This window comes from Blennius ocellaris, assembly GCF_963422515.1.
Source record: "Blennius ocellaris genome assembly, chromosome: 17".
In the NCBI taxonomy this organism is placed as follows: Eukaryota; Metazoa; Chordata; class Actinopteri; order Blenniiformes; family Blenniidae; genus Blennius; species Blennius ocellaris.
Window position 1 is genome coordinate 277,340 of NC_137666.1, and position 13,179 is coordinate 290,518.

The window sequence follows — 13,179 nt, forward strand, 5'->3', positions numbered from 1 at the left end:
TGCCCGGCGGGGAGACGGCGGGGCTGCCGGGGGGGCCGGAGGGACCGGGGGGGCCGGGGGGGCCGCAGGGGCCGGCCACCCCAGAACCAGAACCAGAGACACCAGAACCACCACCCACACCTCAGACTCAAGAACCGACAACCAGGAAGCTGGAACCAGAGACGCTTCGACCGTCCGGACCCACGTCCGCCGTGATCGTACCGACAACCTCTCGGCCTGAACCCCCGGCCCCAGAACCGGAACAGACCAAAGTGGATCCTGAACCGGAACCGGAACCGGAACCGGTACCTGAGCCTAGCCCCGTCCCCGGCTCCGGCCCGCCGCCGGGCTCCGCCTCCTCGTGCCAGACCCCGGTGATCCCCGGCGCCCGCTCCCTCAGCCCGGACCCGGAGGACGGCGGTCGGGTCCGGGTGGAGTGCTGGTCGTCCGTCCAGCTGGACCTGTCCTGTGAGGGTCAGCCGGCGGCGTGGCGCACGGCGGACGGCTCCCCCGCCGACTTCGACGCCGTGTGCCGGGCGTGCGCCGCCGGGTTCCGGAAGGACGCGTCGGGACACTGCGAGGACGTGGACGAGTGCGCCGCCGCCGCCGCGCCGCCCTGCCGCCACGCCTGCCTGAACACCCGCGGCTCCTTCAGCTGCGTCTGCGCCGACCGCGGTCGCCTCGACGACGGGGCGTCGTCCTGCGGCGACGACGCCGACGCCACGGCGGCGCCGGTGGAGAAAGCTTACACGCTGTCCGGCATCCTCATCCCGGTGCTGATCGCCGTGGCGGCGCTGGCGGTGCTGGTGACGGTCGTCGCGGTGACGGTGAAGTGCTGCCTGGCGCGGCGGTCCAAGAAGCACGCCATCAAGAAGGCGGAGAAGATGGGCGGCCTGGACTCCTTTGAGGCGGCCAATGAGAAGGCGGCGGCCTGAGGGAGGGGCTCCGATTGGACGGCGGCGAAAGTCCATTTACTTTAAAACCTCACGTTTTGTTTGCCCGATCAGACGTGTGCCTGAGCCGCCGCCGCCGCGTGGCGCCATGGTTCTACCTTTTAACTGTTTGGGGGTTTTTTGTCTTTGACGTAATTTTAACGACGTAGACGAGGCGAGGCGAGGCGAGAGGGGGCGGAGCTCCGTCACGGCCGAGCAGAACTCACGTCTCCGGAGAGTCTAGTCACTTCGCATCAAGTCTCACAGCGAGTTTACAGACTCACTTCCTGCTTCCTGTGCAGGAAACACACACACACACACACACACACACACACACACACACAGTTCTTCATCGTGAAGAAGAAGTAACAGAAATATCTCAGAATCCTCGCAGCGTGTGAAGATAAAGTTTGTTCCTCAAAGTAACGACTCACAGGAAGATCAAATCTTCTCTACGTTTTTTTTTTCCAGGTTTTTATTTGTAAAACAAAATAAAATAAAAAAAACCAAAGAAAACATGTAAAATTCACGTTCCACTTCTCATTACGTTCGTCTTTCACGTAAAATCCCAACAAAACAACATTTTGATTTCTGGTTGTAAAGAGACAAACTGTGAAATAGTTTATAAGAATCCAGCGTTTCGACTCCTCCTCCGGGTTTTGTTTGATCCAGAATCCTTGTTTTCCAAGTTTCACGATTCTCCTCCATTAGAATATTGATCCTAGGAGCTGCATTCAGAATCTGCTGTGTCTGTGTGAGCTGGACTGGCTCCGCCCCCACACACGCCCATCGACGGGAAGAGGAGGAAGTGCTTCCGCCGGATTGTGGGAGGAGTCAAAGGGCGTGGAGTCTACCTTGACAGTGACTGGCTGAACCCCCGATGACATCATATAGGGTTTGATTGATTTTAACACCACATCTTATCAGGCAGAAACATCGTTAGATCCCGAGTTATAATTTGAATTATTATAGAATTAAGGCCTTTAAGGACATGTTCCGCATCGAAACAACAGTTTTTATAGGATAGAATAAAAAATAAATAACATTTACGACACAAATAAAGAAAATAACTATCTTACAATATTGACAATAAAAAAGGACATTAAGAAACAGGAAAGTGAAAAGATAAATAGACATATAAAGGTAGACCAGTGTCAGTAATGCAAGTACAATTAAAATGTAATTATTTTATGTCAGTAAAGTGTGACTGAACTCTTTGTTCTTTAATAACAGGTCCCGTTCAGCAGTTCACAGATTTAAAAGAGGTTTTTGCCGATTTCTCCGCGAGGCTGGGAAATGAAAATCAGCGGTAAAATTCCTTTCCATGTTTCTGATGAACAGTCAGAGACGTTTCACAACCCGGACCTGGACTCGTTGTTCAGTGTGGAAACAGATTTTAACTCTGCTTTTAAAACAAATGAACGCAGAAGCAGCAAACATCCTCCCTTTCAAGTGTGTGTGTGTGTGTGTGTGTGTGTGTGTGTGTGTGTGTGTGTGTGTGTGTGTGTGTGTGTGTGTGTGTGTGTGTGTGTGTGTGTGTGTGTGTGTGTGTGTGTGTGTGTGTGTGTGTGTGTGTGTGTGTGTGTGTGTGTGTGTGTGTGTGTGTGTGTGTGTGTGTGTGCGTGTGTGTGAGTGAGAGAGCGCGAGAGAGAGGAGAGAATGCCTCCCCTTGTGGACGTTTTTGGAACTGCACCACTCTAATACTTAGATTTTCTATCTATCTATCTATCTATCTATCTATCTATCTATCTATCTATCTATCTATCTATCTATCTATCTATCTATCTATCTATCACTAATAAACTATTGTAACAAAACAAACATAAAATAATGTAAAAGAATTATATTAGTTCATTTACAGGAAGATAAAACAAGTAATGACGTTTAAACTCAGTTTCTTGTCTTCAGATGCATTTGAAAAGTCAAACAGCCCTAAAACAACACATTTATTTAAAATATCTTTAAAAAGATGAAAGACGTCAACATTTAGGTGAAAAGACAAAACAAACTAATTTTTTTTATACGTTTATAAATAACAGCTTATGGATTCTACGTGTGAGTAAAACACACCTGGAAAAGCGTCGCTCTGTGTAAATGCAGCGGCTGTGAGGGGGCGTGGCCAGCCGGCAGGTGAGTCTGACGTCATCACGCCGCTCAAAGGGACAAGTTCTGCCTCGTCCAGCACGTGAGTCTGACGCTTCTAAATCCAGCAGGTTCAAAACTGGTGGAATAAGTTTTCAGTGTTAAAAGTGTGTTTGAACACACACACACACACACACACACACACACACACACACACACACACACACACACACACACACGGTCGTGCGGTGTTTCGTTCTGTTTTCTTCTTGGTCTCTTTCTCCGGTCACACCTGAGCTCTGCTGCTCAGCACCGCCCCCTCTGGCCGTCAGGGGAATCACTCTGGTTGGTTGATGCACCTGGGAGAGAATTCAGGTGGAGGAAGAGGAGCAGGAGGAGGTGGAAGATGTGGAGGAGGAGGTGGAGGAGGAGGAAGTGAAAGAAGAGGAGCAAGAGGAAGATGAGGAGGAAGAGGAGGAGGAGGAGGAGGAGGAGGAGAAGGTGGAGGAGGAGGAGGAAGTGAAAGAAGAGGAGCAAGAGGAAGATGAGGAGGAAGAGGAGGAGGAGGAGGAGGAGAAGATGGAGGAGGAGGAGGAAGTGAAAGAAGAGGAGCAGGAGGAAGATGTGGAGGTGGAGGAGGAGGAGGAGGTGGAGGAGCAGGAGGAAGATGAGGAGGAAGAGGAAGGAGGAGCAGGTGGAGGAGGAGCAGGTGGAGGAGGAGGAGGTGGATGAGGAGGAGGGAGGAAGAGCAGGCGCAGGAGCAGGAGGTGGCGGAGGAGGAGGAGCAGGAGGTGGAGGAGGAGGTGGAGGTGGAGGTGGAGGTGGAGGAGCAGGAGCAGGAGGAAGATGAGGAGGAGGAGGTGGAGCAGGAGGAAGAGGAGGAGGTGGAGCAGGAGGTGGAGGTGGAGGCCGGGCAGCTTTGAGTGGAGGAATGGTGGAGGAGGGCTGGCCCTGCAGCAGGAGGAGGGGGAGGAGGCTCACTTCAGCCCGCAGGTCACCTCCTCCTCCTCCGGCTCCTCTCTGACACTCCGCCGCTCTCCGCTCCGCTCCGCTCGGCTCGGCTCGGCTCGGCTCTCCCACCCGGACCAGGAGGTGCACTCACCGGGACCAGCAGGACACCCGGAGACCCGGAGACCCGGAGACCCGGAGCGGGAGCGGCTGCGGCTCCCGCCATGCTGGGCGCGGTGAAGATGGAAGGGCACGAGGCTCCGGACTGGAGCGGATACTACAGCGAGGAGGTCGGTCACACACACACACACACACACACACACACACACACACACACACACACACACACACCTGCCTGCAGGACCCGGTCCGGGACCCGCTGACACCTGGCCTGACCCGGTCCGGGACCGGGAGCAGACCTGGTCCCGAGTTTCTCATTCCACTGAACTTTGTGGAAAACTGCGCAATTTAAAATGTGCGTCCTTTAAAAAATGCAAAAGTTTGTTATTATTATTATTATTATTATTATTATTGTTATTATTATTATTATTATTATTATTATGTTATTTTCTTTTGGGTAAAACTAAATTGAGGTCAAATTGATCAATGCGCGTTATTTATTCATTCATTTATTACCAAACGAAAACATTTCTACTATTTTTACACATTAAATCCAAACAAATCACAAATAATAAAACTCGATCCAGTTGAGGATTTTTTGTTTGTTTGTTTTTCTTCTTGTAAATAATTGAACTTAAAATGGTCTTAAGTCAATTCTGTATCTTCTCTATTAATGTTCGTCACAATTTCTGCGATAATTAATGAAACGAGTTGAAGGAGAAATAGAAAGTTTAAATGAAGTTAATAAAATCACGAAGCTCGAAGTTTCACTATTTTCTTCAATTTAGATTTCCGTCTTGGAAATACGACTTTAATAATAAAAAAAAAAGCTCGAGATGAACTGATCAAATTATTGTAAAATTTAAAAAAGATAGATATTTATTTGAATATACAACGAAACTATCAAACGGAGAGATTGATTTGATTTGCAGGATATTTTTTTTTAATGAAGAGAAACGAAGTCGCTTGTTGATTTATTTTAATCTGGAGATTAAAATCTAACGCAGCAAATCTCACTTACATTTTGAATGAAATAAAAATATGAAATGTCTTTTTTTACACTTGAACGCAACGAAAATTAAAACTCCTTAAGAACAAAGTCTATAAAATAACAAGAGAAGTTTAATTTGACATAATGACATAATAATAGCTGTGATTCTGATAATAATAATAATAATAATAATAATAATAATGTGTGCATATATATGTTTTTCTTCGAGATGAAAATTGGTGCTAAAGTGTTTTCTTTTAATCATTTTATGAATTCAGATTTTCTGTTTATTTGGGGTTTTTTTTACCACAAACTTTCGTTATAATCACCTTTTCATCTCCATTTAAATTAACGTGTAAACATTATTTTGTTGTATTTTTGCTGCAAACTTGCACAAATAGTCATTTATGGCTGCAAACCAATGAATTAGTTCTTTCTAATTAGAATGATTTCGACGTATATTTAATGAAAAGCATTTCACAGCTGCTCATTGTTGTAATATTGACTCGTTCTGTTTCATTGACCGTATAAGTGAATCAGAAAAGCTCCTATTTAGCTGTAATCTGATTATTTCTGATTGAAGTTTGCTGCATTGAAACGTGAAATTGCAGGACAATAACTGACTTTAATTCAACGCAGAGGTTAATTATAGTCAAATAAAAAATCGTGTTTTTCAGTCTGATGTTACACATAAAATAATAATGCGCCAGAATCCCGTGACTGATTGAAGAAGGTCATCCGGTGACCAGAGTCACACTTTATTATCACAATATAGAATTAGAGCTCGTTTTCAGAGGAAAGGTTACGTTTGTCTGGGACATTAATTAAATTCGGATTTAAAATTAAACAAGAAGCCGTTTGAGGGGAAAAACGAGGGAAAGGGAAAAATGTTCTATACTTTTATTCTGAATTATTATTGTGGTTTAAAGATGAAAGTATTTTAACAGTGCCAATGTGAGATTTTTTTTTTATTACTTTGCATCAAAAATGATTAACCCAACTGACGATGATGATGATGATGATGAAGCTTGCCTTGATGTAACTGACAGAAACTACTAAAATCAAAATAATAACTTATAATACCACAGTCACGTCTTTGTTTAAAGAGCTGCACTTTCTAGTTTATACTTTTTTTTATACTTTATAGTTTACACTAGTTTATACTTTCTATTTTCTACTTTGTATTTTATATTTTATACTTTCTATTTTATACTTTCTATTTTATACTTTCTATTTAATATTTTATACTTTCTATTTTATACTTTCTATTTTCTATTTTCTACTTTCTATTTTCTACTTTCTACTTTGTATTTTATATTTTATGTTTTCTACTTTCTATTTTCTATTTTGTACTTTCTATTTTATGCTTTCTATTTTCTTCTTTCTACTTTCTATTTTCTACTTTCTATTTTCTATTTTGTACTTTCTACTTTCTACTTTCTAGATTAAGTATTCGACAGACTGGTTCTATTCACAGGTTCTATCAGGAGTTTATGTTTTTAATGTATATATATTTCTCTTCTTCTATTTAATGTGAATATATTTCTAAAACCTTTTTGCACCAAACACTTAACGTCTCGTGACGAGACGGAGAAGAAGGGATGAACACAAGCAACAAAAAAGAATGAGAGAAAGAGAAAGAGAGCAACAAACAAACAACATGACGTCAGACTGCGAGTTGATCCAAACTTGAGAGAGAGAGAGAGAGAGAGAGAGAGAGAGACAGAGAGAGAGAGAGAGAATGATAGTAAAACATGTTGTGATTTAAGGATCTATGGAGATGAAAGAAAGAAGTTCTTTCATCTCCGAGTGTCACTGAAAAAATCCTGAATCAAATGAAAATCGTCTGTAATTCTTGATTTTATTTAATCTAAAACGGTCGTTGTTCCATCATCGGTGGTGTTTTTCTCACTTTTCCTCGCAAAAGAGTGACGATTAATAAAAAAAAATCTAATTCTCATTTACTGAACTTGAAATGTTTCAGGTCAAACTGGAATCTTCAAATCAAGTAAAAACAAACAAACTGCTTTTTAAAGTCCTTTCATCAAACACTTGACTCTTTGATCTTAATGAGAAAAGCTCCGGTGAGGAAAGACGAACGCTTCTATTGTTGTAAAACAGAAAAGTTTTCCGTTCTGGATTGACGGTTTATTGACGGCATGTTGGACCGTGTCTGTTCTAAACTCCGCCCCCTGCAGGTGTACTCCCCGATGGCGAGCGGCGGGATGAGCTCCGGCCTGGCCATGGGCTCCATGTCGGGTTACATGAGCGGCGGCGGCGCCACGTCCGGCTCCTTCAACATGTCGTACGGCGGCGCTGGCCTGAGCCCCGCCCCCGTCGGCGGGATGAACGGCGCCGCGCAGGTGGCCATGTCGGGCCTGGGCGGCGGCGGCGGCGGAGGGGGCGTGGCCTCGATGGGCGGGGCCCTGAGCCCGTCCGGCATGAGCTCGGCCCAGCAGGCCTCCATGGGCCTGAACCCGTACGGCGGCATGAGTCCCGCCATGAGCCCCGGCATGGCGTACGGCGGCGGCGGCGGCGGCGGAGGAGTCGGAGTCGGAGTCGGAGTGGGCCTGGGCCGGGCGCGCGACAGCAAGGCGTTCCGACGGAGCTACCCGCACGCCAAGCCCCCGTACTCCTACATCTCGCTCATCACCATGGCGATCCAGCAGGCGCCCAGCAAGATGCTGACGCTGAGCGAGATCTACCAGTGGATCATGGACCTGTTCCCGTACTACCGGCAGAACCAGCAGCGCTGGCAGAACTCCATCCGCCACTCGCTGTCCTTCAACGACTGCTTCGTCAAGGTGTCGCGCTCGCCGGACAAGCCGGGCAAGGGCTCGTACTGGACGCTGCACCCGGACTCCGGCAACATGTTCGAGAACGGCTGCTACCTGCGGCGCCAGAAGAGGTTCAAGTGCGAGAAGAAGATGTCGGCGAAGCCCGACGGCCGCAAGGAGCCGGGCGGCGCCGGGTCGCCCGGCTCCGCCGACCCCGCGTCGGCCAAGCCCTCGGGACTCCTGGACGGCGCCTCCTTGCCCTCCTCCAGCCAGGCGGCCTCGCCCCCCGGCCTGGACCTGAAGGTGTCGGGCCCCCAGCTCCTGTCGTCCCTGTCGCTGCCCCCCCACGCCATGTCCCACGAGTCCCAGCTGCACCTGAAGGGCGACGCCCACTACTCCTTCAACCACCCCTTCTCCATCAACAACCTGATGTCGTCCTCGGAGCAGCAGCACAAACTGGACCTGAAGGCCTACGAGGCGCTGCAGTACTCCTCGTATGGCGCCGGGGGGGCCCGGACCATGGAGCCCCTGGAGGCCTCCTACTACCAGGGGGTCTACCCCAGACCGCTGCTCAACACCTCCTAGTGGCCGCCGCGATCCCCGCAAGCCCTGGGACCCTCTGCATGCGGGCCGGCCCGGACTTCTGTCGGACTAGAATGGTCTGCCGACCCCCCCGAAGTCCCTGCACTGTGACCGAACCAGGACGCACCCGGAACCCACACCACACCCCCCCCCCCCCCCTCGGACCGGGACCTGGTCCAGGTCTGATCCGGGGTCTGTGCTTTTACACACCGAGTTTTAATGGAGAGCATCAGTGACGTAGAAAAAACATCCCAGGGCCACAGGAGGACACAAGAGAACTGAACCAGGATCACACCAGGATCACACTACAATTAAACCAGGATCACACCAGAATCACACCAGAATCACATCAGAATCACACCCTGAATCAAACCAGAATCACACCTGAATCAAACCAGAATCACACCTGAATCAAACCAGAATCACACCTGAATCAAACCAGAATCACACCTGAATCAAACCAGAATCACACCTGAATCAAACCAGAATCAGACCAGGATCAAACCTGAATCAAACCAGGATCAGACCACAATCACACCAGAATCACATCAAAATCACATCAGAATCACATCAGAATCAAACCAGAATCAAACCAGAATCACACCAGAATCACACCTGAATCAAACCAGAATCAGACCAGGATCACACTACAATTAAACCAGAATCACACCAGAATCACACCAGAATCACATCAGAATCACACCAGGATCAGACCAGGATCACACTACAATTTAAACCAGAATCACACCAGAATCACACCAGGATCAGACCAGGATCAGACCAGAATCAAACCTGAATCAAACCTGAATCAGACCAGGATCAAACCAAAATCACATCAGAATCACACCAGAATCAAACCAGAATCACATCAGAATCACACCAGGATCAGACCAGAATCAACCAGAATCATATCAGAATCACACCAGAATCAAACAGAATCAAACCAGAATCACATCAGAATCACACCAGGATCAGACCAGAATCAAACCAGAATCATATCAGAATCACACCAGAATTAAACCAGAATCAAACCAGATTCACACCAGAATTAAACCAGAATCACACCAGAATTAAACCAGAATCAAACCAGAATCACACCAGAATCACATCAGAATCACACCAGAATTAAACCAGAATCAAACCAGAATCACACCAGAATTAAACCAGAATCAAACCAGAATCACACCAGAATCACATCAGAATCACACCAGAATCAAACCAGAATCAAACGAGAATTAAACCAGAATCAAATCAGGATCAGGATCATGACGTCAGGCGAAGTCTTGAGTCCAGTTTTCGTTCATTGAGTCCCACAGAGAGATTTTTTATTTGAAGAGTTGAGTCGTCCTTCATCCGGACCCGGTCTTATCTAGTCCGGTCTTATCTGGTCTTATCTGGTCCGGTCCGGTCCGGTCCAGTCCGGCCCGGTCCGGCCCGCCTTTCGCTCCAGCCAGACTGACCCCGGACCAGTGAGCAGGTTCAGTGTAGAGATTTTCTCCTTCCAGAGTTCAGGCAGAAGAACTGGTGACATTTAAAGAACAAAGTGATTCTGAGGAAAGACGAAAACCAACAAAGTGCCGTCGCCTCACGACCAGAAAGATTTAAGGGATCAGCAGCTCGTAGACCTGAAACCCCCCCAACCCCCCCCCCCCCAAACCCTCTGGTCCTGGTCCTGGTCCTGTCCTGGTCCTGGTCCTGGTTCCAGGGAGTCTCAGAATCGTGGATCATGAATGAAGTCGTGTCGGGTTCAGATTTAGAGACGACCTGGTCTGAGGTGGGCCTCAGGTGGGTCTGAGCCCCCCCACTGGGGGGGGGCTGTATTGGACCAGGGGGGGTCTCCTGCTGAGCCGGAGGTCAAAGGTCAGCTGGCGAAGCGGTCGCTGTGGTGACGCTGCAGATGTTTACAGAGGAGGCGGGGTTTATTTCTCCCACGACCTCATCTGCTGCACTGACCTGCAGGATCACGACCCCCCCCCCCCCCCTCCCCCCACACACACACACACACAACACACACACTAGTCTGAGAAAAAAGGGCTTAAAGGGTCACCTCACCACAACACACACACACACACACACACACACACACAGAAATTCTCATTTCAAAGAGAAAAAAGTTAAGTCACTAAATGATCTCTTTCTGTGACGTCACGTCTGGCCTCTCGGCCAATCACGTGCCCCCCCCTGGTGACGGTCGGTGTGTAAAAACTCCGTCGGTGCGTCTCTATTTAAACTGTTTATCACTGATTATTAATGATCGATTCTCATCATGTGCATGAATGATGTGGGAGGGAAGCGGCTGTCTCCTCTTCATCCTCCTCTTCATCACCCCCCCACCCCCCCCCCCCCCCCCACCCCACACACACACACACCTCCCGGCTCGTCCTCGTCGTGTTTGTCCTCTGTTGTTTTTGACTCTGATGCATGTTCTTAACTTATTCTGTCATTTTAAAATAAAACTCAGAAACACCGAAACCTTCCTGATGTCGTGATTTCAGCCGATGAAGATTTCTGACAACAGACACTTTTATTTGTTGATTTGATCATTCAGTTAAAAGAGAATTTATTTCATTTTCTAAAAAAAAACAACAACCCAAAAACGTGAAATCCAAAACATTGTCTGGGTTTTTCAGAATCACTTTTATTTAAGTCGAAACAAAATTATCTTTCAAAATGTTTAATCGTTTTCATTGGAAAAAAACACGGATGGAACCAAATAGGACAAGAAAACGGATTTTATTATCATTATGACAACGAATAATAATAATAATAATAATGATGATAATAATAATAATAATGATAATATAATAATAATAATAATAATAATAATAATAATTGCCATGAAGAGAAACCAAGCACATTAAAGAATAAACCCTGAATTATTAGACTTTCGTTTTTATATAGAATTAGTTTTAAATATGACATTTTATGTGTTTGTTGTTTGTTTTGTTTTGTTTTGGTTTTTTGCTTCGATTAGTTTGAACAATTTTATTAATGATTCCTGCTTTTGAATTTATTCTTTATTCACGATGTGTTTTTTTTTTAAATAGTCTCTCTCTTATTTTGTTATTTTTTCCGGTCAGTATAACTTAAAATGTATGTTTTGTTTCTGTTCCGGAGCCTCGCGGCTCAGTCAGTCCCGGGCCCTTCCGACCCTGGCCCCCGGCCCCTGGGCTCCCCGGCCCCCGGCCCCCCGGCCCTCCGGCCCCCGGGCCCCCGGGCCCCGGGCCCCCGGCCCTCCGGCTCCTCCGCCGCACACGAAGCGCCTCCCGCGGCCTCGGAGCGCGTGAAGAAAAGCCCCGCCGCTGTGCGCGCGCCCCCGCGGCTCCTTTGAGCTCGTGACCTCCGGCGCGGCGCCGTGAACCTGAACACGTCCCGACAGATTTCACTTTGATCGCGAGCTTTTTTCCGCGTTTTTGGCCGCAGAGCCGCGAAAAGTCTCCAATGATCCCGTAATTATCCGCTAATTATCCGCAGACATGATCCCCGAGGCGGCCACACACACACACACACACACACACACACACACACACACACACACACACACACACACTGAGGGGCAGAGTCGGCAAATAAATCAAACAAACAAACAAAATCAAATAAACATTGAGCAGGAAAAGTAAATAATGTGAGGAAGACAAACGAACACGAGCCGATTTTAATACTTATTTTAATATTCTGTGTTTATTTTATGTGTGCGTGTGTGTGTGTGTGTGTGTGTGTGTGTGTGTGTGTGTGTGTGTGTGTGTGTGTGTGTGTGTGTTGCGTTCACGGACATGAGGAAGTTGTTAAGAAATACAGAATGTTTGGAGTTTTTTTTCACCTCGATGTTTGTTGTTTACACACCGGACAGGCTGAAGGCCTTCATCTTCATCATCATCATCATCATCATCATCATCATCATCATCATCATCCTCATCCTCATCATCATCATCATCCTCACCTGTGACCCCAGCTGAGCGTGTGTGAAGTCAGGTAAGCAGTCCGTTACAGGACGCACACACACACGCGCGCGCGCGCGCACACACACACACACACACACACGCCACCATGTAGAAGAACAAACAGTGAAAATAATTGTGTTTGTAAAGTGATGATAAACACAAACACACGTTCAGCCGCGGTCAAAGGAACAGAATTACACATATTTATGAGAAATTAACATAATCTAGTGTTTTAATGTTTGTTTGTCATGTTTACCTCAAATAAATCTGTCTTTAATTCAACTTAAAGTGAGTTATAATAGACTTTACATGACAATCCTGGTCGTTCTTAAACAAACTCACTGTCACCAAGCAGAATATTCTTTATATGTTTGTACTTATTTTCTATTTTTTCTTTCCTCCAAGTGTAATTTCACGCCGTGTAATCTACTTTTAACAATAAGTACAAGTACTCATTTAATTCAGCGTAATCCTGGGCTCCTCGGGTGTTAATATTGTTTCAAGTACGTCGTTCAGCAATCATTAAACGTGAAACCTTCTGACCTGCTCACTTTATTATTTACACACTGGTTTAGAAAGACTGAGTCCCATTTCAAAATAATAAATACTTTGAGTTATAAGTGGGAAAAAAGAATGTAGCAGTAATTGTGAAGTATAAAAACACTGTTGTGAATAATTACTATAATATATATAATATATAATTACTGCAGGTTGATGGTAAATTAACCAAAAAGTTATTGACAAAAATACAAAAATACTTTGGAGGCGGGACAAAATAAACTTCTACTTGTTTTCAATCGTGTAAAATCTGAGAAGGTTCTGAGCTC

At 46.5% G+C, this 13,179-nt stretch overlaps 1 protein-coding gene across 1 annotated transcript; it reads left to right on the forward strand.

The window, feature by feature from the left end:
- The first annotated feature begins 3,889 nt into the window (after positions 1-3,889).
- Positions 3,890-10,791, forward strand: foxa1 (forkhead box A1). The gene is made up of 2 exons (XM_080513140.1): positions 3,890-4,231; positions 7,251-10,791. The coding sequence occupies exons 1-2, from the start codon at positions 4,166-4,168 to the stop codon at positions 8,412-8,414; spliced, it is 1,230 nt and encodes a 409-aa protein (XP_080369266.1). The 5' UTR covers positions 3,890-4,165; the 3' UTR covers positions 8,415-10,791.
- Positions 10,792-13,179: the final 2,388 nt, after the last annotated feature.